This window comes from Idiotropiscis lumnitzeri, chromosome 12 (genome assembly GCF_059441095.1).
Source record: "Idiotropiscis lumnitzeri isolate Australia: NSW breed Sydney's pygmy pipehorse chromosome 12, RoL_Ilum_1.0, whole genome shotgun sequence".
In the NCBI taxonomy this organism is placed as follows: Eukaryota; Metazoa; Chordata; class Actinopteri; order Syngnathiformes; family Syngnathidae; genus Idiotropiscis; species Idiotropiscis lumnitzeri.
The window spans coordinates 11403304-11431096 of NC_142402.1; the positions used below are offsets into that span (position 1 = coordinate 11403304).

At 41.4% G+C, this 27793-nt stretch overlaps 1 protein-coding gene across 12 annotated transcripts in view; it reads right to left on the reverse strand.

The window, feature by feature from the left end:
* The window catches only part of LOC148325912 (receptor-type tyrosine-protein phosphatase F-like), a 204106-nt gene that overhangs the window by 115319 nt on the left and 60994 nt on the right, over positions 1-27793 (reverse strand). For all 12 annotated transcript variants that reach the window (XM_088310234.1, XM_088310232.1, XM_088310228.1 and 9 more), the window contains one exon: positions 8042-8219. In XM_088310234.1, coding sequence (XP_088166360.1) covers positions 8042-8123 — 82 coding nt within the window. In that variant the 5' untranslated portion in view covers positions 8124-8219. The remainder of the gene's footprint in view (positions 1-8041; positions 8220-27793) is intronic.

The window sequence follows — 27793 nt, forward strand, 5'->3', positions numbered from 1 at the left end:
AAATCGACACACTCTCTCCCCTCTTGAGACGGCCCAATAAGCACCGTGTGACCAAGAAGAAAAACACACACTGTGATTTCAGGAACAACCCGACGCCCAGAGTGGCCGTTTGAAAACAAATGTTTTATGAAAACGCTTTTACTTTTTCATTTGCAGTCACGTGGGCATCCCCCGTGATAACGCCATTAGTTGGATTTTACCACTGGAATTCACACAGACATCGGTCCCGCTTTCAATATGTGAACGTGACTCACCAGCCTTTGGCGATTTGTCAAGGCACACACAGCAAAACTTCAGCAAACAGACAGTCAGCTGTTGATCGTCATCATACTTTATCTCGACAACCTTGGATAACAAACGTTAATGTTTTTGCTGACGAAAGAAATTTGCCGCCATAATTGGCCTTCAAACGCCTACTTCCTTTTCGAAGGATTGGCCAGGACTCACAGTACCCTTGTGACAATTATAGATATTTTTGTTTTATTCACACTCGACAATTACAGGTATTTAGTTTTAATAAACAAAGCACCAACACTGCTAAATAATAAACTTTATGTTTTTAATGACTCTTTCATTCGCTGCCAAAACCGTCCTTCAATTGCATACCGCCTTTTCGAAAATGGGCCAAGACACACAGTGCCTTCAAGAAAATGCAACGTGGCAAGTTTTCCTAAAAATGACAGAGGGGAAAAATGATAGTTGGAATGGCCACTTCAACAGGAATTTTCCAAAGCGGATGTTACGTTCCAAAGTGATTGCGATTTGTTGATTTTTTTGGGGGTGATTAAAAAGAAAAAATGAAGCAAATATACACAAACTAATAAATTATGTAAATTGGAATAAATAAAAATCACTTGAAAATATCAGCATTGTAAGTCATGGTAGTCGTGACGAGAATATCTTGGGAAATAAATGTTCGACAATTCTTATTTGCAGGAAGAAAAGTGTCATGTAAAAACTTTGAATATTCAAAGGTCTTCACTTGAGTATGTCAATTCTATAAAAATTAAAAGTTGCTCAGCTAATGTTAGTTCATGATCATTCTTTCCCTTCTTTCGTGGTGACTTCAAGCAGTCAGGTTGGCCACTTTGCCAAGCTGACCCCTCGCTGTGCAACGGATGCTTGTGAAAAGCAAATTTGTTTTTTTTTGTTTGTCAGGGTTGCAAAGATGTTCGCGGACGGTTTGTAATTTTCTTGTTGCAAAGAAATTCCTTGAGGGACAGCGAGAAGCAAGTGGAGGTAAGCGCATATGCAGTTTCTGAATTTCAGAGAAGGTTTCTTCTGCTTTGTTAGTGAAGGACGCAAGCAGATTACAGAAACGAAATCAATCACGCCAATAATTTAAGGGAACCTGCATGTTTTATTTCACTCGCCTTGAGAACGTGAACGTGGCGAGCGGCGTCTATTTACAAAATGTTAAATTAAAACTCCAGTATGCGGGACTCAGTTACGCTTCAAGGAATATGCTACACCGGTTACACTCATCACCAACTTCAGCATCGTCGCATGGCCGTCCACAGCTACAGTCGATGCTTTCATTTCGTTGCTTTCACCGCGCGTTTCATTAGATGACACTTTTGTCATTCCAAATCCAACGTGTTGCCCGAGTCGACTCATCAAAAAGACGCGTCTCTCAAACTCTCCTTTAAAGAGCGCAAATTAAAAATTAATTGTGAAATGAGAAGCAGTGCTAGAAGAGACTTTGTACTTTGTTTTTTGTTTTTTCATTTATATAATTGTTATGGAGGAATTTATAGGCCTTTATTAGAACTCATTCTGTCAGGTTTTTTTTTTTATCGGTTTTGCGAGTGGAGGGGAGTTCCTCTAAGACGGCGACCACTTGTCACGTTGCTACTGATGGATTGATTTAATGAACAGATTAACAACAACTTTGTGTAATGATCAACTTTGGACACTCTCAACACAATCAAAGTGACGTTATTCAACGAACCAAGTAAAGACAATGTAAAAACAGAAATGTTTTCGCCGAGTAGTTCCATTCATTGCCATAATTTTACCTTTGATAGTGTGCACTTCCTTTTTGGAGTTGAGCCAAGACTCACGGTCCCCTCAAGACAATTGCAGGCACTTTGTTTTAGTAAAACAAACACCAACAACCTTGGCTAATGTGTTTTAACGTCTAGCTCAGGTGTGGGAAAACTACGGCCCGGGGGTCCCATGCGGCCCGTTAAATGTTTTCATCCGGCCCGCCAAGATTGAAAAAAATTAAATGAATAAACCTTGTTAATGTTTTATTTTCTAAATACCGTGGTGTGCCAAAGACAGATATTTTGTTGTAATGCTTTTGTTCACTTTCATTGAAAATTAATTGTATTTTTTTCCCCGATGAGGTGAGGTTACCAAAACACTCCATACATCTCCTCCTGGTCCGGCCCTTCTGTCAAATTTTAGAATCCATTTTGGCCCACCAATCAAAAAGTTTGCCCACCCCTGATCCAACTAACTCCATTGGCGCTAAAACTATGACTGATGCTTAATTCAATTTCAAATGTATCAATACAATGCTCTGATTCAATTGGGAGATTTGTGGACGGACATTAAAAGAATGGAAAAAGTCCAGAAGCCATTGTCGCAGTCACACATCATTCACAAACTAATTTTGAATAAACCCATGCGACAAACTTATTATTATATTATTATACCAATTATGATATAAAGATGGGATTGTTTTTGTGACAGTTTTGGTGCTACTGTTGTTTGTTACTGTTAATGTAGGAAAAATTACACGCTTGGCTCCTCATTTGCTGTGATGTGATTATCGGAAAGGCACACATGGCGTTGCCAACACAATATTAAAAGAGGCATTTTGAATACATGTGTCGCCATTGTGATGGAAATCAGAGCCACTCTGCCAAATGGATGCCATTATGAGAGGGGGCGGGCTTTGTTCATGCAGTGGTCACCTACACTACAATTAATCGATCAATGCGGGCTAAATGTTAAGTGTATTAAATGACCCCAAAAGGCGCAGGGGCTCAGCTGGCTACCAACTTCTTCAGGCGTCTCATTTTGAGGGCGTAGGGGTGAGCTCATCATCCATCACTGCGCAACCCCACCCTAAGCCTCTCTTGTAACCCCACTCACCTAATTAATTTGCCTCCTTTGGATTAGCCCTCCCCCGGAGAGCGACCATTGTTCCTGTCGTCTTGACCACACCACCCCTTTTCGTCTGAGCTCCGTCCACTCTCCGGGAGAGTCGCAAAAATGATATTACTTGTGTTAAAAGGGAATCATATTCATGTTTTACAGGATTTGCTTTTTCGACGACGATACTGCAGGCATGCCAAAGCTCGTTTGAGCTCTATGGCCGATTTTGATGCTGAAGATTGAAATTTTGTAGGGATTGCGTCACGATCTCAGCTCGTTTCAGTCCAAACGTTCTACACGTATGTCGTAACCCACCGATCATTTATTTGACATCAAAGCACAACGTGGCCTTCCGCTTGAGTGCAAGGAATTCCAAAGGACAACAGAGAATGGCTAAGTGTCAACTGTCAATAAAGCTATTTTATATAAACACAAATGAAAATGCCTTCCTTGTTGGGTGGTACTGATGTATCTGGAACATAGCGGAAGGGTTTGGGTGAGTGCCTCGAGCCCCGCTATCGAGCTCCCTAATTAAACTATTAATCTCACGTCATTAACCTCCACAGACCCCCCGTCTAGCCGCCACTTTGTGACACCGCTGCACTTTGGCTTATGAAAACAACTCCATTTACTTTTTGGGATTTTGTTGATGCTATTATTCTACAAATCACGCGTATTGGTTTTTCTGGATCATTTTCCTGCTACCACGGTCCCTGTAGTCCATCTTTGGCGGGCCGGTGGACCGCAGCTGTGTGCTAAATGCATTACTCTCTCCAAGTGGCTCTCCAAGGTGGATATGGTTACCTTTAATTAAAAGATAATCAATTTCTCTGTCCCCCGTTTGATTTTGAACCGGGAGACCATATGGACCGTTAAAAAAAAGAAAGAAAAAAAAAAAAACAATCCAATTTCCAGCCGCCCAGCTGCCCGTCTGGTCGCGCCCCCCCGTCCACAAACCACTTTGGCACGTGCATTACATCACCACATTGTAAGAGCTTTTCGAGATTGCCAATTTAATCTAAAAGCTTGTCTTACACGCCACAATTTGTGGAGCTGATTTTAAGGTCAAAATATTGTAAATTATAAGAGAAGCCAATTTTGTATTTTTTTTGTATTGATTTTCTCAATTCAACTTTGTAAAATTGTCTTCTCAAATGTGCTGTCTCGACTAGTTTGGGAGACATTTTACATTTCGCTTAGAATTTGGTTGACCTTAAGACTTTTGTGTCCACAACCCTCGTCGCCATTCTTGACCAACAGTGTCAAGCTTCTGTCTGTCGTATTGGTCTATTCATGACAGACTTCTAAATTCTAATTTTGTTCATAAGAAAAATTGACATCAGAAAGTTTTCTACGGCAAGCTAAATCTGTCAAAACGGCATTGATTATCAGCATCTAATTGATATTCAAATTAATTGAGTAATCGTCGAGAACCATCATTAAACTTCAAATTGCAAAAATCCTCTGATTTTAGCCTCTGAACTGTAATTCTCTGATTTCTTGAAATCTTTCATGAACGAAGATCAATTATCTTTTGAGTGTAATCAAATGAGACAATTGGAATCATCTGATTTTATTTTGGAAAGCAATGGCTGAACCATAAACTGAATCAGTTTCAAAAAGGTTGATGAGTACAACAAAATCTCACGTGTAATATTACTAGAATGTTGTTTAGTTGTTTTTTTAATCACGAAACAATCCCAAGTAAATGGCAATAATTGGTTAATAAACAGCAATCGGGAAAAATTCTGAACATTTAGTCTGATTATTCGATTAATGGATGAAATAATCAACAGAATAATCAATTAAAAAAATATTTGATCATGGCAACCCAGCAGCAAGCCCTAAAATGTTTAGAAATGAATGTTGGTTTGGAAAAAAAGCATCACACATCTGTCAAGTCAACGTGGTTCAGCTTTGGTGGATATCAGACAAAATCTCGACTTTCAATTAGACAAAATCAAGGTTCATTTCGTCCTTGAAGGGTGCTCAGAGAATGGGCAAAATGTGTCTAAAAATTACAAACAAGGACGGGTTCATGAAACCTTTTTGTGAGTCTACTCGTGATAGACCGTTCAGAAAAGACAACCTGAAAAATAATTCTATGGGTAATACATGTGGGAACACATATGGTTTGATATTCTAAAGTCACTTTAAAAGGTAATAAGTTCATTACGGGCGCAACGTAATCCTCAGGCGTGTACCCAAAGGAGGCCTTTGTGCTCGTCCTGGCATGAAAAGCCCGCCCAGATTATAACGAGAGAGGAACGCCGGGGCGACACATACATCAAAAGCTTGTTAACGGCAGCGCTACACAAAGATAGGTCGCTCCAAGAAGCCGGCCGTGTGACTTTGAGGCCGACCTTGTGAGCCCCGAGGCCTATTGTGTACAAGGAGAGTTGGTGGAGAGCCCCCCCCCCCCCCCATCGCGCCCCCCTCCCCCTCCCTGCTTGATTAGGCTTAGCTCCCGGGGGAGAATCGATGGGGATGTCTGCGATCAGCACTCCCTGTAATAACACTGCATTGTGTGTACTCAATGACAACACAAGACGAACAATGTCACCGAGCTGATAGTGCCGCCCGTGGACTTATTTGTGCTGCTGAATCACGACGGCACTGCGCTTTAATTGTGCAGCGGTGCAAAACGAAGGGGTGTTTAAAGGCAACAAGCAAACGTTTGCATCTCACGGTCGCTTGACTCCGTCGCGGAGGACCCTTCGCACGGCACTCGTTTGGAAGCCAGCTGATTCAGAGCACCTCTGGCCAAGCGAAGAAACCGACAATGCATCCGAGGAGCTAAGACTATTCTTGGCAACGTCCGCGCACACAAACATGTCTTGTATATTTCTAGTTGATTTTTCTTCTCTTCCCGCCCACACGCTAACTGGGTGTCAGGTCAGTGACTTTCGGGAAAACTCCAGATTTCTTTCACTGCGCTGGGGAGTTTTGTCGTTTTCATGCAGATTTCCACGACGCCTCATTCACTTCGGAATTGTAGTAATATATCATATTTTTGACTAGATAAAATAATTTTTTACAGTGATTGCAGGACAAACTACCAAAACGTAACTAAACTATACGACGTTATCAAAATTAAACAATGACTTTAGTTTACGGTTGTCCTTATGTGATTGACATGATCAGAAATCGAGGTTGATCACGTGATTTTTTTTTCAGATGATCAGTACCAGCTGGGAAAAAAAGAATATATATATATATATATATATATATATATATATATATATATGTATTTTTTTTTTTCAGATATTCAAAATGAAGTAACTTGGACAAGAAAAAAAATCTGTTTTCATGATGACGATTCACCATGCAACTGCGAATTGTTGCTTTTGTCTTCAGTCGTTGCTGTTTTCAGTTGTTTCTGAGCCGCCTCACTTTTCAATATAAGAGGCAGATAATTATGTTGGTTTTCCTTTTAAGACTTTAAAGAATCTGAGAAAGAGACAGACTGAAGCCGTGTAATCATAAACCTGTCATGCACCCTTACCGATAATATCTGTCTGCCGTCTATAGTATAACACAGGAAATCCAAAACCGGCACTATCAAGTTCACATAACTTGAGTTGCAGAGAAATTACAGGCACCACATTTACACTACCCTGCTATTAGTGGTAGGTGTTATTTTCGCCCCCCAACGGTCTTATTTTAATTTCACGTCTGCTCCACGCTGGCGGTAATAACAGGTCTGCTGTGCCCGTTTTTTTCCCCTCGCATGCATGCACACTAAAATACAAGCGTGGCTTAACCTCAGACAAGAGGCGGGCTTCATTGGGTTCCTTTTGGGTTTTATCTTCCCTTTCTCAGTGGGAATTCTTTCTTGCGCCTGTATCAAGTATTCATTTGCGAGCGCGCCAGTGTGGCTTTATCTGTAAAATGAGAGACAAGAGCACTGATGCTCAGGAGGAAGTTAGTGATCGGTCGCCACGTATTGTGGCCTTTATTTATCATTATGCAAGACTGCAACTGATGAGGGTTAAAAATGTGTAGGGCGCAACAGATGCTGATGACAATTTTGGGAAGAAAAAAAATACTGATTAATCAAGCTATTTTTTAATTATAATGCACAAAATGACAAAATAAATTATTTAAAATAATACAAATATCCTAAAACTAATAAATAATTTTATGCATAAAACAAAAGAAATTATTTAAAAAAAAATGAAATAATAAAATAGGTTAAATAATGTATATGTAAAAATTAATAAAAATATATTTTTAAACTAATCATTTATCAAAAATGATAAAAAACAAGTTTAACATAAACAAATACGAATTAATTGATTAAAACAAAATAAAATGGAAGAAATAAATTTGAATAAAAACTAGTGCGGAAATAAATATAAATATAACTAATATGAAACTGAAATAATACGGAAAATATGTTACTAAAAACAAAATTCCTTAAAACCACGAATACACAATTAATCGGCAAAGAATGAAATTCACAGAAGAATAAAACAGACAGCACAAAGAGAAGAAAACAACACTGGACAGACCAAGTTCAAGGAAGCAAAGGATTCACCCCAAAAAATCTAGTCGGAGCAACACATGAAAGGGCCAGTTGTCGTGGCTCAGTTGTGGTTGTGGGCTGTGTGTGCGTGTAATTCAATTACGGTGAAGCTTTGAGCGCACTATAGGTGAGGTCATGTATTGAATTTATTCCGTCCCTGACCTTGTCTTGGCCGCGACAGGAACTCTCAAGCCCCCAGCCATAGGTGCTGCAACAGAGCCACATCCCATTGTGCACCTTTTTACAGCCTGGGCTGTCATTCACAGCGCCAGCAGATGGAATAGAGACACACATGGCTCTTTATTATAACATAGTGGAGCCTCAATATTGATCCAAGACAACAGTATAGCTACGGAAAAAGGAGCTTTGCAGTGCATGCATTTCATGTCAAGCAAAGTGACTTACTGTCTGCCACAGAGGAGATCACGGCGCAGCTGAGGAGCAGGGGCAGGACGAGACACGCCCCTCTGTGTGGGGGGGGTGCCATGTCTCAAGGTCGGCACTGCTGCTGCTGCTGCTCCTGCCCTCGGTCGTCGTCCCCCTGCTAGACGCGTCCCGCTCTGACACGATCAAAGGCTAAAACCTGCAAGGGCAAACACGGGCACAATTAATTACAGAAAATTAACATTACAGATATTAACAATAACGTAATTAAACCATGACAGATGTCCATCTCGTCAGCGGCGTACGACTTGTCTAATTTCCTTAATACCTTCTGTTGCGACTGCGACTATTGGTCTTTTACCTTTAACTAAAAATATTTTAGGGTTTTCTGGAAATAAAACGGAACCAAAATCATTCGCGAAAACATTCATTCATTCAGTCAAGACAAAAGAAAAACTCCATTATTTTCCACGGGATCAATTACGTATCCAACTATCCACTTGCAAAATATATCGCAAAAATATCGTCATGGCCATCATGGCACATGCGTATCGTGTATCACTTGCGATAGATTCACATGGAATTTTAATTTAATTCATACCGCCATCCAATATGAGAACTTCATCTAGTGGCAGTTTTGGGCAAACTACGGCCCACGGGCCACATGTGGGCCGATAAATATTTTAATCTGGCCCGCCGAACTTGGAAAAAAAATTTCATTAATAAACCTTGTTCATGTTTTATTTTCTAAACACTGTTTTTCAAAGACATTCATATTGTTGTCATGCTTTTTTTCACTTTAATTTCAAATTAAATGTATTTTTTTTTTCTCCGATGAGGTGAGGTGACCAAAACACTCCATCCATCTGCTCCTGGTCCGGCCCCTCAGTCAAATTTTAGAACACATTGTGGCCCGCCAATCAAAAAGCTTGCCCACCCCTGATCTAGTGGCATTAGATAATGAGCCTGCTTATTTTTACATAAAAAAATGTTTCCTTAGATAATAAATATGTCATTTTTTTACATGCAATAGTATCAATATTGCGGTATTCAACACCCATGTCGTATATATCACCTATTTTCCCATGATCGTGAAGCCCTAATAGCTACCCACCGATCAAAGATGCTGTACGACAACCGAACATGAAATGTCAATATCAATATTCTGCTCCAATTCCACAAAGTACCAAACAACACAATTCTGCTCGGGGCAGGCGCAGCTTAGCGAGTAAAACCAGCAAGACTAGAGCAGATAACAAATGTGCTACAGTCTTCCAGCAGTTAGAATTGATGGAAAGAAAAGAAGGAAGGCAGCCGTGGTGAGGATCGTCTTTAAAACCTACAGGCTCTCCCAGACGAACGGCGTCCACTTGACGCTCTCCATTAGGAAGCTTGCCACTCCAGATGGGTTCAAATTAACAAAAGTGCCGCCATGTCACTGAAATGCAACATGTATGCATAGCGAAACCCCGCCACCCTCTCTAGCCGCGGCCCCCCGGGGAATACTGCTCGCAGCAAGTTTGCCACAAATGAAGCACAATTAAGCAAGCCGTAAAGGCGAGAGCATTGGTGTTAAAACAGTTGGAGCAAATGTACTAGAAGCAAAAAAAAAAAAGTCTGTTCCAAAGCATGCGGGGCTTCTTTTTGTCTTTTTAGGAATTAGATTTAGTGTAAGAAATAATAGGATCAAGATATATGACCTAAACTTTTTTTTCCCCTTATAGCCTGCAGTTTCTGCCTAATGCTATTACAAACAAAGTAACTGTGCGTGCCCATAAATTGCACTAACAAAATGTCTTATCCTCTCGCCCGTGGGGCATCTTTGATGAGCAATTGTAACGCTATAAAGCAGACCCACAATATGGTACGGATAGAAATCTTGTCTGTTCATGGAATTAAAGCAGAAACTCCAGAGGACTTTTAGGGTAAAGAAAAAAAGAGCGAGAGAAGTTCTTTGAAAAGTTATGTCTTGAAAGGCTTTACGACAATAAATCTTAAAAGAGTGCAGCATATTTTCACACAAGCTGGGTGGCCAGTCAGCTTTAGTCTATTCATTTCGGATAGATATGTCAACGTGTCAGGGATACAAAGCCGGTGGTATTTGCAGTGCGGGGGAAGAGGGAGGAAATAACGTCGGGAAGGTGTTGAGCGGCGAGCGAGTTTGTTTCGAAATATTTGCCGGCCACTTTTGTCGACTGCCCTGCAGGGGAATCAAGACTGAGAAAAAAAAAAAGCCCAAGTGTCAAGATTTGTTGTTTGTTCTGTTGAGAGCACAACCGAGTGCAATGACTCAAAAGAATGTCGTGAGTCACCTGAAACCTGGAGCTTCACCTGAGCTCTTCGCCTTTTTGCCAAAGAGTTGTACAGTTGAGAAGGCATTTTATCTCTTTTCCATTAGAGACAGGTAATTAACTAACGGTCAACTATTGACAAAATGATGATTTAATAATTTATTTGGCGTTCGTCTGTCGGAATATTGTGAAATCCTGTTCAAGACCACTATTACATACAGTTAAATACAGTTATCTTTTTTTTTTCTATCCTTAGTGTGGATGTAACTCGTCATCAAATACTGACATACATTGTTTATCTTGAGACAGCAAACTAGTTGAGAAAAAAAATCAGAAATCAACATCAGTGACTACAAGATGTGATTCAACAAAACCCAAAAGCTAATGATGTCATCGATGGAATATTCTCCCTTTTCAGTAACTTTTTCTTGGGGGTTCAAGAGGGTCCAGCTAGACATAATTCATGTCGGGTGATTGGCCGACAGATTATACTGATTTCTTATCCATCCATTATCTGTAGCGCTTCTCCGCACAAGGGTAGCGGGGGGTGCTGGAGCCAATCCCAGCTGTCTTCGGGCAGCCGGCGGGGTACACCCTGAACTGGTTGCCAGCCAATCACAAAGACGAGCAAACATCTACGCTCACACTCACACCTAGGGGACAATTTAGAGTGTCCAATCAACCTGACATACATGTTTTCGGAATGTGGGAGGAAAACAAAGTACCCGGAGAAAACCCACGCAGACACGGGGAGAACATGCAAACTCCACAAAGGAAGGCCGGAGCCAGAATCGAACCCACAACCTTTGGACTGCGAGGCCATCGTGCTTACTGTTCCGCCGTTTAATGAACAATTGGAGGAAAAATATCAGAAGAATATGACTGAAGGAGGATCTGAAACACGGAGAACTAAAACTGCACCACTTAGTGGAGTGGTGGATATTAAGGGCTAATCTAATATAATATAATCTAATGTGTGCATTCAAATGGCAGCTTTGGCGTTACTGCTTGGATCTGTTCTCTCCGTGCTTTTATGGGGTTTTTTTCTCTATCTTTTGCCCACATTTCACAAACATGCATGTTAGACCCCTTGAAAATTATTTATTTTTTTACCCCTTGAAAATTTTTATTTTTTTTATTTTATTATTGAAGATTGTCTGCAAGTGTGAATCCAAGTATAAATGTATAAATGGTGGCAAGTTGTATATGTAAACAAGAAGTGGCTGCTGACCTAGTCCAAGATATCCCCAAATAAGAACAACCAGTATAGAAAATTAATGGCTGGCTCTTCAAGGGCAGCCAAAATAATGGGAAGCCCAATTGCTTGCAAGATATGTTAATATGCCGTCAGGGTGCCACCAGAACTGTCTCACCGAGTTCTCAAATCAAAATTAAACATATTCACCCAGAAGAATTTTATTTCCAGCTAATGCACAGAAAGAAAAATGAATGTAACTTGTGTCAAGTTTGTTGGCTGACAAATTAGTTTTGACGCCTGTTTTCATGTGCAGTTCGCATGCGACGCGGCTGATAGAGTTGGCTCACCGCCGCAGCTTCCGAACCCTTGGCGGTTGTCGGCAGATATCTTCCGCAGCATATGCCAGCGTTGGGCAGATGCTCTTCATCTTCAATGAGACAAATTCCTAGAGCGATGTTTAATTCTTTATTTATTAAGCAACTTATTTACGCCCTGCGCTGGCTTCAAATAGGAACCGGGCCGCGGTGTGGTTATAACGTAGGCACAGGATTTTCACAGACGCTGGAATGAAGCGTATTGACAAGTCCCCTGCATCCGGGACTCATCCACAGCCTCCACAGTCATTTAGGAAGAAGCTTTTAGGGGTCTGGGGACTCCCCCCACTGGTAATGCAGCTAGCATGACATATGTGCAATATAAGTAAACAGCGTGACAGACAAAAGACTAAGAGGTTTAGGGAAGTAATTAGGCAGGCAACAATGGGACAGCAGAAATCTCAAAATGTGGAGGACAAAACGTACCAAGGGTGTGGGGAGGGGAAGCACACCTTTGCTAGATTGCGTAAGACTGCCTCGCTACTACCAACGGAGAGTGTGGTAAAGGAGCAGTAGCCGAGCAGTGGTACTGGTCCGTGGGCGATCTGGTATCGGGCCACACGAAGAGACTGAACAAAAACGAGAAACTGAAAGAAGATGTAGCTTAAGAATCAGGTGGACACACTAGCGCTAAGATCGCAAAACACAAAATGAGTCAACAACTTCTAAGTAAAAGAAGAAGTAGATATTTTTATATTTATTTTTATATGTACATTTTTTGTACGTTTCATATCCACTTCAATTGATCAATCAACAGGTTGCTTTGGCGCAAAAGGAACATGGTAGAAAATGTCAAAAAATGTAATTAAAATTAAATATTAGGTAAGTATTGTCATAAAAAAAAACATGCAAAAAAATAGCATCTTTGTAAAGGCTTAAATAATCTTGTATAAAGACGCTAAATATGAAATCAGAAATTGTGTTCTTGATTCAAATCAAAATAGAATGTTCAGAGATTGACCAAATCACAACATTTTAACATTATATCTTTTTGAAGTGGGTTTGTCTCCAGTGACGGCAACCAAACCAAAATTACGTAGTAGCCTGGGCATCCTGTATGGGACAAATGGGAACGGAATAATTACAAGAAATAAGCACATGGTTCCCACTAATTGTAATACGGTACTAAAACGACATTCAGCAAAAATCTGAGATGTATTTTGAATAATCCGTTTTTTGAAATAATCCAATTTATTTCTATGCCGTTTTATGTGAAACCGATCCATGACACAAAAAAAGATTAGGGAAGGGCAGTCGCCGTTTGTATTGTGATTGCACAGGTGGTCCAACTTGCGGCCCATTCACAACCTCAGCACACCGCTGTCTCAGCCTGAATAATTATTGATCGGCCAAACTCTGCGTTCGCCTTCGCCAATGCTTGCATGCCTTCACACCATTTGTCTTGCGCTGGTAGAGAAAGAGGCTTTGCCGCCCAGGGGGTGGTCGGGGGGGTTGTCGGAACTGAAGCATGTGTGTGATTGAGGGGGGCTGGTGGGTGCGAGTCTTTGCCTTCTGTGCCTGCCTGCTTAGTCATTTTACGGTGCCATCTGTCCTCAAGCAAAGCGTCAAGTGGTGCCGCCTTGGGCCATTTTTGCTCACCGAGGCGCATTTACCATTGATGTACGCGTGCACATCTGCTGTCGCAAATATACTTCGGAGTACAATATCTTTGGTTCAATGTGTACCCGTTGTCACGAGGGCTTCTTTAGACAGCAAACTGGTTAAGACTGAATCAACAGTGCCAACGTGGTGCACTCTGAGTTTGCTTTGCTTCAGATATGCGAGACCGGTCTTTCCCAACCTTTATTGAGACAACAAAAGCACAATTTCATTATATCACATCAAGATATCTAACAGCACAGATCCCCCCCCCCAAAAAAAAAAAACTGACAAAGAATATGTTCCAAAAAAATTGATGATCTTGTCATATTGAACTCCTCATTGTTGGGTAATCTGTTCAAATTGAACTCAAAACAATTATTCACTATTATTATACAATTATACAATTATTATAATATCTTGTAAGAATGGCAACATGTCGATGCAAATATCAATGGTACCTCCCGCCACGTCTTGGAAGAGCATTTAATTGGCTGCCACTACAATTCGCTGACAAAGATAGATGAACAAAGACATCTTTTGCTTTTTTTACTTCCGCCATTGAATGCGCCGGTGCATGAGGTCAAAGTTTGATCAATTTTAAGGGTTCTCTATGAGGGGTTGCGAGGGTCCATCCATCGCTGCTTGCAGCTTTAATTTGACCTCTGTTCTGACAACAGAAACACTATCTCTTTAAAGCAATTAAATGGCGTATGCCTGCTCATACAGTGGCAGTCGGGGCTCCCATTCGATTGGAAAATGAAATCATATGCAAGTGAATGAAATTTGATTATTACAGCTTTTAGTATTACACTTTGGACAATAGCTCATTATGCCTCAGGTGGTCAATACTTTACGTTCTTTACACAGAACAGGTCCAAGTATTCACACCTTTAGTTTTTTTCCTTGATGAATGTTGTTTTACATCGAAGCCTGCCTCTTGATTTATTACCAGCCCTTCGCACCGCGCTTTGCTGCGCAAGCCATTTTCACTCGCGACAACACCGATAATCGCCGGCCAATAAATCCAATTGAAAGTGTGTATCATCTCCGCCGTGTAATACACATCAGCATAATACCCATCACCTCTCATTCTCAGATTGATTTGCGCACCCCCTGTCCCCAGAGCTGTAAATCCCTCCCCCATCCCTCGATCATGGGAATTTATGAAGGCGAAATGTTCAATCATCCAGAATAAATGCCACATCGACATTGCATCTTACGAGTGAAGCAACCTGTAATGTTGGCACAAGTAGCCGTCCGGGTTACTGCTTAATCAGGCGCGCTCAATCCCCGCCCCTTGTGCGTCACAGAAGGTGCGCCATGTGTCATAAACATGAATTTCTCACGTACTTAATGGGGCCAGGTTGCATCAGCAGCATGGACACACTTGACTTCTGGGATTTATTACAGCAGGGCTTGGATAGAATTGTAGGTCAAGTTTACTTGGTGCTTGGGCATACTCACACTCGGTCGTGCGAGACGTGCGATCCCACTTGACACCAACAAACCAGTACTTTTGTGTCGATAGCCTTAGAAGCAAAAAGAAGTTCACTACAATGTATCGTATGATTTTGTAATCACGCCTCTAGCCAGCTATTCAAAATAATATCCACAACATAACACAAATCACACAATAGAGAAAAATTGAAGATTGGAAATATAAATCTAAAAAAATATATAGACAATTGCATGCGCCATCACGCATGATCACAAAAGTGCATGCAAAGTATATTATTATTAATGCAGTTGCCCCTCCCAGCAGTCACTATAGTCATGATAACCAATTACAAGACGAGAACGAATCCACAGCGTAAAAACAAAACAAAACAAAGTCTATGGTATGCCACGGAAAGTACGTTCTATGTTCATGTGAAAGGATTCTGTGAGCATTCTTGTTTTCAGCTGCTCATGAAAACCATCGCCTTGACCAACAGAAATAGACGGAGCAGCTAGATGATAATCAACAAAAGATATAGTAAGCGTAAAGATAAAGAGGCCATGGCACACTTGCTTACACGGGAGTGCATCACTTGCAATCTTCCATCAATTTGGAAATGCAACAATTATTCAAATCATTTGATTACAAAAAACGGAACGTTTGGATATGGATCATTTTTCCATATGCGCTAAAGTTACTGCAGTCACAAGCAGCACCAACATGTAGAAATAAGTTGCTGAAGTGTGAAGAAGAAAAACCTCACAAATTTGGGATCATTTATGCTGAAAATAAAAAAAAAATAAAGTGCAATGTGTACCAAAACAGCACATCTGAAATCACCAAGACAGATGTTGATGTTGGAAGACTACACGGTCAGAAAAAAATAAATAAAAAAGTGACCCTGCATGAGAGATGATAACAGCAAAGGTTTATCTAAACAACTAAAATCAACCTCCGGGCTTTGTTAATCGAACCCTTTTTAAAAATTTGTCACACCCCACTTCCGAGATGGACTGCCCAGCTCAGGCGGGCTCTAATGTTCTTTTCGCAGCTTCATCCTCAGCTCAGAAAATCCTCCCGAAATATACGAAAGCCAAGATGTCTCTGATACCAGATCTTATGCCCCAAGATTTATTCCCAAATGACAATATTGATACTGTGGATACGTCAATCATTTGAGGTATCGTATTTCCAGCATCATATCAGAAAGAGAAAGATATTGATTAGTACAAGCACACAAGGAGCACAGCGGCACAATTTTTGTGCAGCAGAATCGTGAAAACAGCAGTTACACACTTTGACAGATGTATTGTGGCGCCAAAATCTATTAGTGGCAGTCTGCCACAGATAAATGTGTATTTTGGAAACACTGCAGCTTTAATCAGATCAATGTCATCCTTGATCAGATCTGCAAATTAAGAGATTACGGTCCATCTCAACATTTACATGAAATGCTAAATATCGGCCAATTGTATATATTTGAGTGATCGGTGTAAAATTGAGATGTTAGCTAATTTAATGCAGCGTGTCGCTGCCAGTTAAAACATTGTAATTCCCACACAAGTAGTTAAGGTTAGATAACTGCTGTGGTGCGCTTTCAATCGGTTTGTAAAACAACCGGTAAGAAGACAAATAAAGAGCTGAAGAAGGCCACAACTGACAGTGAGTCACTCAACAAAGATTGGTTAACAGCCAGTTCATCACTCTCATTTCGATGACCAGGCCAATCTCCGCTTTTTTTTTTAAAAAAGTAACGGATACTACAGTAGAATGTGAGGATAGTAACCAAAACTGGACAGAAATAATGCTGCTAGGTCATATCCACTTCCCAATATTTGAAATGTAATTGCTCCTTTCGCCAGTTCATAATGGTGACCGCTAACCCTGCAGAATGAAAGAAAGACAGTACGCCCTGACTCAGCTCAAAGAAGTCCAGTCGTCTTTTTCAGCTGTCTTCTTGGCAGGAAGGCGTTAACAATTAACCCCCTGCAATCGGCTTGTAAACAGACGCGCTGTAAAACTCAATAGGTCACAGGACGTTAGCCTTTGTTGGCTCGGATTTCAACGCAAAGCCTTGTCGCAGCAACAGCATATAAAAGACACGCACAATCAACTTTGCGCTTACAGCAAACGGGAAAGAAAATAACGCGGTTATGTTAGACTTTCATTTCACCGCACGGGGCCGAGCGCCTCGCTGTTATTCTCCCGAGGTCCTTTTTGGAGAGAAAAGCCTTCGAGGGTATGAAAAACAAACATGAGAGCCATGTTGAAATTCTGCTTGTTTGTGGAGCACAACACAAAACCTCTTATCACCCCCGCAGAAGGCCGTCATTAGCTAGCCGCACCGTTAGCCCTTGTGTATCTCAAGAGGCCTTTTAGACGAGACAACTGAAAATAGAGGAAAAACTGTGTCGCTTTGGCTCTTTCTTTACATTACGACGGTTTAAAGAATGGTAAAAATGCAGGATGGGTTGACATTTTGGCTGGGGACTCATTTTCTGCGATCGATTGCTGGTTAATGCTGTTTGGAAACGCTACAATCGCGCTCAGCTAGTTTAACGCTCAGTGGTTAGCGCGTCTGCCCCAAAGTTCTGAGGTTCGGTGTTTTAATCTTGGCTCTGGCCGATTGCATGTTGCGTGACAAGGAGTTTAGACCACTGAGATGGATCTCCCATTCCCGTCACACATATTTATCGTGTTCATTTTTGCACGTAATAGTCCAAGGACATTTTTGAGAGGAGGCTATCCAAGAAGGGCCGCGAGGAATGCGAATGCGACCTGTCGTTTGAGTAATTGGAGTGTAAGCGCTCCTTTGTTTATGACAGCTCTCTTGGGACGGTGGCACGTTTGGCAACATAACCTTAATTTGTACATAAATCAAAGAAGCCTATATATATGGCGTACAAGTGATGGACTATGACGAGTTCCAATTTACGTAAAAAACAAAAAAACAACTCAAACGGAACTTCCCTGTAAACCAGGCGTGGGCAAACTACGGCCCGGGGGTCGAATGCGGCCCACTCAACGTTTTTAATCTGGCCCGCCAAACTTGAAATTTTTTTTATGAATAAACCTTGTTAATGTTTTATTTTCTAACTACTGTGGTGTGTCAAAGACAGATATATTGTTGTAATGCTTTTGTTCACTTTCATTTAAAATTAAATGTATTTTTTTTCTCCGATCAGGTGAGGTTACCAAAACACTCCATCCATCTGCTCCTGGTCCGGCCCTTCTGTCAAATTTTAGAACCCACAGTGGCCCACCAATCAAAAGGTTTGCCCACCCTTGCTGTAAATCAAGGTCCTGTTATATTCTTTTGTGGGGAGGCAGGACTAGAAGACTAGCAAAAAATGATGCATGCTTGAGCCCTCCAGTTATATTGCAGGTCAAATTGACCAAATGCAGCAACAAAAGAAAAAAAAAATACAGAGGCAAAAATATAATTGGATAATGATTGCCGCGTTTTGTTTTTTCTCCTTTTTAATAATATAATTATTGACTTTTAGCTTTTTAATGATTTAACATGCGGCATTGACTAAGAAAACAGGAAAATAAGAAACAATGTGAGGCTGAAATCAAGTCGCGCACAGCTTCTTCAACTCACTTGCTACTTTGCAGATCAATCTGACTTACTCTTGTTTAAAAATGAAAGAAAATAGTGTCGTGAAAGGAAAAGATGACGGCGCTATTTTTGTTTTTGTTATTTTTATTATACATTTGTGGCATATGTTTTTACATTGGTCTGTTTTTTTTTTTTATAAAATGCAGGCCACAGTGACCAACGTCGAGGTGAGGACATTAAACCCCCAACTTTATACAAGCGCATACTCGGGGGGTGGATGAGGGTTTCATACTATGCAGCAGGTGTCTCTACTGTTCCAAATCAATTACCTCCAGTCAGCCAACGCTTAGGCGAGGCGGTATTGTAAATCAGCTTGGTGTCAAGCCAGATTAGGGACTGGAACGGCCTGTGGAGTGTAGCTCTTTGGCCAGCAGGGACCCAATTCCGAGGTACGTTTGACAATAAGTTGCTTTTTTTTCCTGGTCGTAATTGTTTGGCGATACTTTCAAATGAAATAAGAGATGAGAGACAGATAACGATCGCTTCCCCCTTTTTTTTTTTTTTTTTCAAGAGGGGCCCGGCTCGAAGCGTCACAGTGGCGTGATAAATAAGAATTCCGGAGCCCTGCAGTGTGCGAGCTGTTAGCTGTTAGTTTTGCTATTTTCCAATACTATTTCTATACCTTTAAAATGTCAGAGAACTGCGGGTTGGGGGGGAGGGGGGTTAAAAAAAAAAAATCGATGGAAGGGACTGCTGAAGGGCAATATTGGATTTTGTGGCATGTGAAGCTGCGGTGTGTTTGGACGTCTTGATAAGACACTGATCAAGTGGATGTGCAGTGAAATAATAAATGTAATAAAATTCAATTTTGTTCTTTAGCATCAAACACATCAGGAGTCCTCAACCAATTTCAAGTAGCATTGCAATTTCAAGTGTTAAAAGTCGGACAAATACAGGTTTTGGCATCGAGTCATCGGTGCCAACATTCCAACTTCCCGCGATCGTTCACGTTTTTAAATTCCTGAACCCGCGTTTCGGTTCATTTGCCGCCGTCTAACTAGAAGAGGAACTCGTTGAGACCAGCCAACCAATGCACACGCCGCCGATCCAAAGTGGCGTTTAACTTGCTTCAATTAAAAGAAGCGTCGCCTCAGTCCAAAACTTATAGCAATATGATTATAGTGTGCGAAGGAGGTTGCACGGGATGTAGAACTGAATGGAGTGTTTGACGAGCTTCAAGCCTCAGCCAACAGCGCGTTTTATTTCAGTGAAGTCATAATCAGGAGAGTTAAACAATAAGATACGTATGTCGTCCAAATTGAGGCAGCTTCCAACTAAATGGTGGGTCAACACAAATGTAAATCAACAGCTAACATTATTTAACAGTATGGATTTTTTATTTTTATAGCAAGCAAGCATGTGTTCTCATCTGCAGCAATAAACATAAATTTGTGCACGATGTCGCAAGCACAGATATGATCAGTTTCCTCAACAAGAACGGTTTTTACGACTGCACTAAAGCTGCTACTGATCTGGATTGGGTTACAATTTTTTTTCTGTTATTTTTATGTATATTGGTAGACCAGAATAGGTCAGTTGGAGCAACTTGTGTATACTCATTTAAATGTTTATTTACTCGAATTTATTCGGGTTTTCAGAAAGAAAATGATTAACAAATTAAATGTCATAGACTTTCTGGTTAGACGCTGGCGTTTGCTTTGTGGGTCTTGAAAATCCATCCATGTTTTGATTTCAGAGTGCCAATAAAACGTGATACATGTCGAAAACGTGAATACTGTATAATTACATTTTCTCAAATAAATCATGATACATAATTAGATACTTGCACGCAAACTGAATTCACAAAAGTCAGACGCATTTTATTAAAGGGGAAGTTGCAAATGTCACACAACCAAACACAGAAAACAAGTGAGCCGTGACAATCGTTACCATGAGCCCTTCCGCACTGTGATGTCATTTTCAGTCGACATCGAGTGGCAGTACAAGGCAAAATGGCAGCCTCCTAAGTCGGATTAAAACAGGTGGATTTTTTGCCATATTCATATTCCACAAACTCAATATTAATCAGAATATCATGCTTAGACTCGTGCTGGAGCATAATCCATATTATTGGAAAGAAATCTTTTGACTTGACTTCCCCTTTAAGAAACTGAGGAGTCATATGATAAAACAGACTTTTAGAATTTTGTTCAATTTGACAAAATAAACCATGTCGGAAAATTACATGAAATTATTAAATTAGATATTTTAGCACAAGCTGGATAAAAGTTGGACCCACATTAAATGTGAAAACCATTTATGACCATTATTTTCAGATTTTTTATTTTTATGTGAATTTGGTTTCTGCATTACAGACATCCCATTAAAGGAAAAATTGAAAAGAAATTACAAACTTGGGTGTTTTTTAACAGACAGTGATGATGTGCACGTTTTGGGAAGCAGTCTGTCACCATTGGGTCACGAGCTGAGACTCAATGGATGGGTTTATGTGGCACCAAAATATTTTTACGAGAAACGGTCGTGTACACTACAAGAAAAAAAAACTAACTCTTGCACTATTTCAAACACAATAATACTCCAAAGTTATATTTGCTTAAAACAAACAACCACTGACGACGATGATGAGGACATGCAATTGCAGCTTTGAATGCCCACATTCTTTCACGATTGTCTACACAGCAAGACGTGTTTCAATTTACAAAATGTCGAAACAAAATGAAAACAATTGTGTGTGGTTCAAGGATAAGCGAACACAACACTGTAGCGGAGATTGATGTGACATTTCCGCAACTGTGTGCACTTTTTCCACACATAAAACAGCATCACAACAACATTCAGACGAAGTAAGTATCGGGTGTTAACCTCACGCCCAGATACTGCATTGTGGAAGTTTTTTTACACAGAGGTGTTGTGCTGGCTGTGATTTTACGTCAGAAGCCAAAAGAATTGACAGGTTGAGTTTGTACCTCCTTTTCAGGATTAGTGACATTCATATCGAAAAGAAAAAAGGTGGCAAAAGACAAGCAGAGTAAAAGTGGCCATCCAGCCAACAAAATTTGATCAAAGTTTATCGTAGCCTGAACTCTCTCTTACAGGGGTGGGCAAACCTTTTGATTGACGGGCCACAATGCATTCTAAAATTTGACAGAGGGGCCGGACAAGGAGCAGATGAATGGAGTGTTTTGGTAACCTCACCTCATTGGAGAAAAAAAAATACATTAATTTTAAAAGAAACTGGACAAAAGCATTACAACAAAATATAAGTATTTGACACACCACAGTATTTAGAGAATAAAACATTAACAAGGTTTATTCATTTAAATTTTTCAAGTTCGGCGGGCCGGATTAAAACGTTTAATGGGCCGCATGTGGCCCCCGGGCCGTAGTTTGTCCATGCCTGCTCTATTATATAAGACGTGTCCGGCTATTCTCTATTGGTTGCGTTTATACAGCGACACAAATAAAACAAAAAAAATTAGGTAGCGTAAAAGGAGCAGCTATTTAAAGGGGAAGTCAACCTCCCAAAAGATTCTTTGCAATAAAATGTTCTATTTGCCTTCGCTAGTCTAAACACGCCGTTCTCATTAATATTGCGTTTGTGGAATATGATTTATGCAGCATAATCCACACGTTTTTAGCCATCTCAGCGGTGGCCATTTTGTTTCTATGGACTGACATCACAGTTGCTCAGGGCTCAGTTAATGACCAATCACGGCTCACCTTTTTTACGGAAGTTGAGCCATGATTGCTCATTATCTGAGACCTGAGCAACTGTGATGTCATTTTCAGTCTGCAAAATGGCCGCCCCCTCAAACGTATAAAAACAAGATGGATTTTACTGCTCAACTTATAGTCCATAAACGAAATATTAATCAGAATGCTGTGTTTCGACTAGTGGGGCTGCATAGAACATGCAGTTCAGAATTTTGGGGGGTTGACTTCCCCTTTAAAGAAGTGGCCACATGCACACACATGCAAAAATTAAAAAAACAGACACACACATGGTGATTGGTGAAATAAAAACAAAATGGAACTATGGTCTGTGATCCTCCCCTTACATGCCACATGTAACGTGGCAAAATGAACCGTACCGAGTGGTGGAATTGTTTCTCAACTCCAAAGGTGCCGGGAATGATAATTGTTTGGACAAGGGTAGGAACAGATCCTCATAGGTGATGGATTCTGGGGCAATGAATGAAGTCATATTTTTAGAGTTGGATTTGTGTGGATCGACCGCGACCTTCTCCACGCTACCCTCCACCAAGCCGTTGTATCTTTGGTTATTTCTCGGCTGCCTAAACTCTGTTTCTGTGGGTCAATTACTCCCACGATGTCTTTTCACCGTCCAGCTGAGCCGCGAGCAGGTCTGCCGGTGCAGATGGGACAATATATCTCCCATCGCTCTCCAGAGTCCAGGGGATTTAAAATGTAAACGAGACGAGTGCGGCAGTCCTTGAGACTTTCTATGTATTCCAGACTCATCAAACAAGATCTCGTTCAGTCTGACTTAAATCGCTATGAATGTGCCATAGAGCAATTAACTTCAAGGAGGATGTCCTTATACCTAATCCGAATCGATTTAGTTTGACACTATTTGAACAAGGGAGGAAAACAAAGTACTGTAAGCCAACATGATCTGGAGATGTAGACATTTTTAATTACATTTCAATACATTTTAGGAGGAGCTGGGGAAGATATGCACCCTGACAGGGCAAACGACCTTAAGTGTGTGTTTTCCAAATGTGGGATGAAGCTGCGTTACCTAGTCATGCCGTTTATTCAATACCGTTGTTCCTCATTAATGTGATGCCAGAATAATTCTGGTGAAAGTTGGAGTACATCCAGAACTAGCTATCAATCAATTGTAGGTTACTTATAGACAAACAGCAACAAAATTCCATAGACGTTATCTTTAGATGCTTTGCAATGTGGATGAAAGCAGCATTACCTAGTCTATCCGTTTTGTGACCTGGTCAGCTGACTCTGCTGTGATATGTTGAAACAAAATTTGAACCAGGGTCTCGCGCACATTACCTAATCTTCACGTTAAAATGATGCTATTACATGAGGGGCGATTGCGGTTACCACATCGGGAAGTCAGATTTTTGACTTTCTGCCGGTCGACATCACCTAAGACCACCTTGCAGGTAATGAGGTCGTATCTGGACATGAAATCTGTTGTCTGGGAAAAGATTATGCTTCATCCTGCCTCTCTCGAGGTGGCAGCCCTGACAGGCGGGAAGAGTGAGGAACAACAGGCGAGCACTCCGATCGATTGCCAGCTGACTAGCGAGGTCCATTATAATGACAAGCCAGAGCCACGGCACGATGACCCGCATTCCAGCGATGGCCTCATTACTACCTACGAATCTCTCTCTGGGACCAATCTCTCTTGCTCACTCCCGCCATTCTGTCTCTCTACTCATGTTATTTTTTTATTTTTTTTTAAACATCATCTCCCTTTACAAATCACCAGACTGGATTTGACACTCTGGTTAATGGAAGTCACTTAAAAGTGGCCAAACCACACTTTATGGTCAAGTTGACGTCGAGAAATGTTTCCGATTTAAATGTGCGCGTTATTGGACGCGATAAGGCAACAGCCGCCGCGTGAAATATTGGCCTCCCCTCATCCTGTCTATCAACCGATACGCTATCTGCTTCACTTACGCCCCACCCGCTGTTCAACTGGTTATTTTCAAATCCTCAGACCTTGGAAGACTTATTTATACCTTTGCTGTACCCCCGCTCACTTGTTCGCTCAGCAGTGCGGCTACAGATAGGATTTACCTGCCGTCCAAACAACCTCCAGACTATCAATTACCACCGTTACCCATTGTAGAATCACTGTTCTGCTGCTCGCCTAACAAGACACGCAAACACACACAGTCAAGACAGGCGGGCAACTCTCGGATATTCCTCTCATAGGATTAGTTGTGGCTGGGCTGTGAAATTTTTATAGACCGGAGCTTATTGTCAATGGAGCTAACTGCTTTTCAGACCAAACGTAATGCATTAAAATTGTTCGTTATTAGCCCTCTCTGGGTAGTAAAGAGGCTGAGCCTGAATCAATATGCAGGTCGACATGCTCCGTGGTCTCAACTTTACAAACTTGGTCATCTCAGCACTCCAAGTAACACAACATGACGCCATTAACAGCAACACCTGACAATAAAACATAACCAACCGACATCGTTATACTCTCTCTCTCTCTCTCTCTCTCTCTCTCTCTCTCTCTCTCTCTCTACATGAACATATATACATGAACATATATACATACATATACACACACATATATATATATATATATATATATATATATATATATATATATATATAGATATATATATTCATATTTTTGATTATTTTTATTATCCCGGTAAATATCGCATTTTGAATGCGTAGATTATATTATGCACACTAGAAAAGCAAAACAAAAAGTTTTGTATTCAGGTTAAATAAAAAACTAATGAAAACTCAATTTCTAGTTTTTGTGCCTCGTGTAACAGGAGCTCTTGTTTGCAGCGCTCTCGCAACAGTTTGAATGACAGGGTTGTGTTGTGCCACACAGATTCTACAACCCATGCCCACTGGGTTAGAGGCAAGGTACACCCAGGATTGGTCGCCATACATTTTCGGCCGCAAACAGACATCCACCTACAAGCATTCACACTGACATTTGCACTTACAGTTTGTCCTCAAAGAACATGATCTGCATGCTTTTGGAATATGAGAAAAAGCCAGAGTACAAAGAAAGCCCACACAAAGAGGGAAGAACATGCAAACACCCCACAGGAAGGCCAGAGATAATATTTGAACCCAAAACTTCAGAACTGTGGGGCAGACATGTTAAGCATCGTACTGTCTGCCCCACACAAATATCTTGGCAAATTCTTCCTGACAGGTCATCTCGCTCTCGTGACAATTAAGGACATCTCACTCCCCCCCCCCGCCAAGATCCACCCTGACACGAAAAGTGCCTCTTGTCGGGTCAGCAAACGAAAAGCCATCGCGGCCATCAAGCCCAAGTCATTCCGCCGACTGGATAAACGTCATCCCAGTCAAGCACTTTAGCTCCCCAAGGCTGAACAACCGTGCAGGAGTCAGACATCAGGTAAGGGGCCAGAGGCTAACACTTCCAGTTCAGGCCTTGTGAGGACACCATCCGTTTGTGGTCACATGGGCAGCTTGTGAAGTAAGATCTAAGGCAAGGAATTCCTTTAGTGCGAGTCATCGACATCCTGCAGGAGCCAGCAGTAGTGCAGTGATCATTAGGATAACCGGTTCAGGTCAAAAGCCGCGATCCCATGCATGTACATGTGAATGTCTGTCGTTTTGACCCTTCAGATGAGTTTCCTCGTGTGCCATTTGCATGAACACAGCCACGGCGCAAATGCTGGTGATCCCTCCATTTCCTAGCAGCACTTGTTAGGATGAGTAGGGCAAGCAGAGTCTGCCGTGTTTACTAATGTTGGAGCAGCGCCTTTATCAGGGAAGAGATTTGTAGGGGAACAGGCAGGGGATTAGCCGTCAAATTGCCAGGCAGACAGCATCCCCGCTGCAGGGTTGTGAAGCGCTAATCTCTAGAGCTAGAAGGGGGAGATCCCGATAAAGATTTGGTGGCAGGTCTGGACTGCTAAAAAGGGGGAATGGAGTGTTGGGGGTTGGGTTGGTGTGGATGTTGGGGCGGTGCAAGCACTTGACTAGTGTCGCTTCTTGACCACATTGTGTGTGTTTTTTATTTTTTTTTTATGTAAAATATATCAAATATCACATTACCGTTTTTAACCAGGAATAATATGCACTCAGCCATAATTACATAATGATGAAATACTTTCATAATCATGTTTATGGCCCAAACATTTACCTGATTTCAATCTATGACCTGAAAACTAACATCCTAATGGCTATGCTCAACCTAATTCCAAGACATTGACTGTGTTATAAAAATTAGTGTGATGCATTACGAAGGGCACTCGGTGTCCAACCTATGCCAAATATAATCACTGTGGCGACACCTGACGAGACGTGCCCCACTCCGAACATGGAAGATCTCACTTTTTTTAATTGATTTATCTTTGTCTCATTTCTTCAAAACAATAACCTGCCATTTGAAGAGGGGTGTGAAGAATTTTTATATCCACTATAGTTCTTGTCTTGTCACCCTCATTCTTGTCCTAGCCTCTGTGGAGAATACTACCCAGACGCAAGAATGTCTCATCAGCCTCCAGCATCCTTTACAGGGCCCACAGCGGGCCAAAAAAGCAGCGCACAGTCTATAAATAAGCCAGGCGTCCTAATGAAACCAACGTCCATCCATCTTCCTAAAACAAGCCAGGCACTTGGTAGTCAAGCAGAAAAGGAAGAAGGAAAAAGCAAAACGTCTCAAAATGTGAGGCTAGAAATGGGTCGCTATTATATACAGTAACAGTTTAATGATAGTCAGACTCTGTCATGTTTTGTCGCGCTACGCTGGGGCGTCGAAAATGAGGTCATAACTCGCCCAAGCGGTGACAGCGAGAGCTGATAAAGTAATCAAGCAGAACGTGGAGTCGACATCCGACATTTGGAGAAATTGGGAGGGCCCGGACACAAACGAGGGGTGTCGGGAAGCGGCGGCATAAATCTGCCAAAAGAGACTATGCTGCCAGAACCAAGCGGCGCATAAATCACGACGCCTTTTCCATTTTTATTTGGTTTAACAACACGAGCTGGAAAGCAGCCGGCAGGAAATAAAAACTGGAGTTTTAACACGTCAGGATATCCCAGAAATTCAAGAAATGGGACGCTGGTTTTAGAATTTCTACTGATTTAGTAGATTGAGTAGACTTAGTAGAAGTATGGTAGATCCCAAAAAGTGTGAGCAAAACAAAATCAGACTGAAACAACAGAAATCTCGGCACATCTGACAAATGAAATGATCAAACACGTCACAGTGGACCAATGAAGCGGTCCCGAGTCCGCCCTTATGCTGAATATTCATCAGCCGCGGAGTGTGCACGTGGGCCGCGTGCATAGCAGTACGCGGCTGCATAGGAGCAAATCTAGACGATATAGTACAGGAGAGCGAAAATAAGCATCTTGAGTTGACTTTAATGAGCATAGGGAACGAGCGCCATAAATTAAATCTCTCTCTCTGTGGTTTGTTTGGAAAGCCACCATTGCTGGCAACTGACGACAGGCGCTAACGGCCAGCCACGCAAGATAGCATTTCTGGCCATTCAGCCACATCCCCTGCGTGTCCCAAACACGGACTTATGTGCACTGTTGCCTGATCAAGCTCGTTG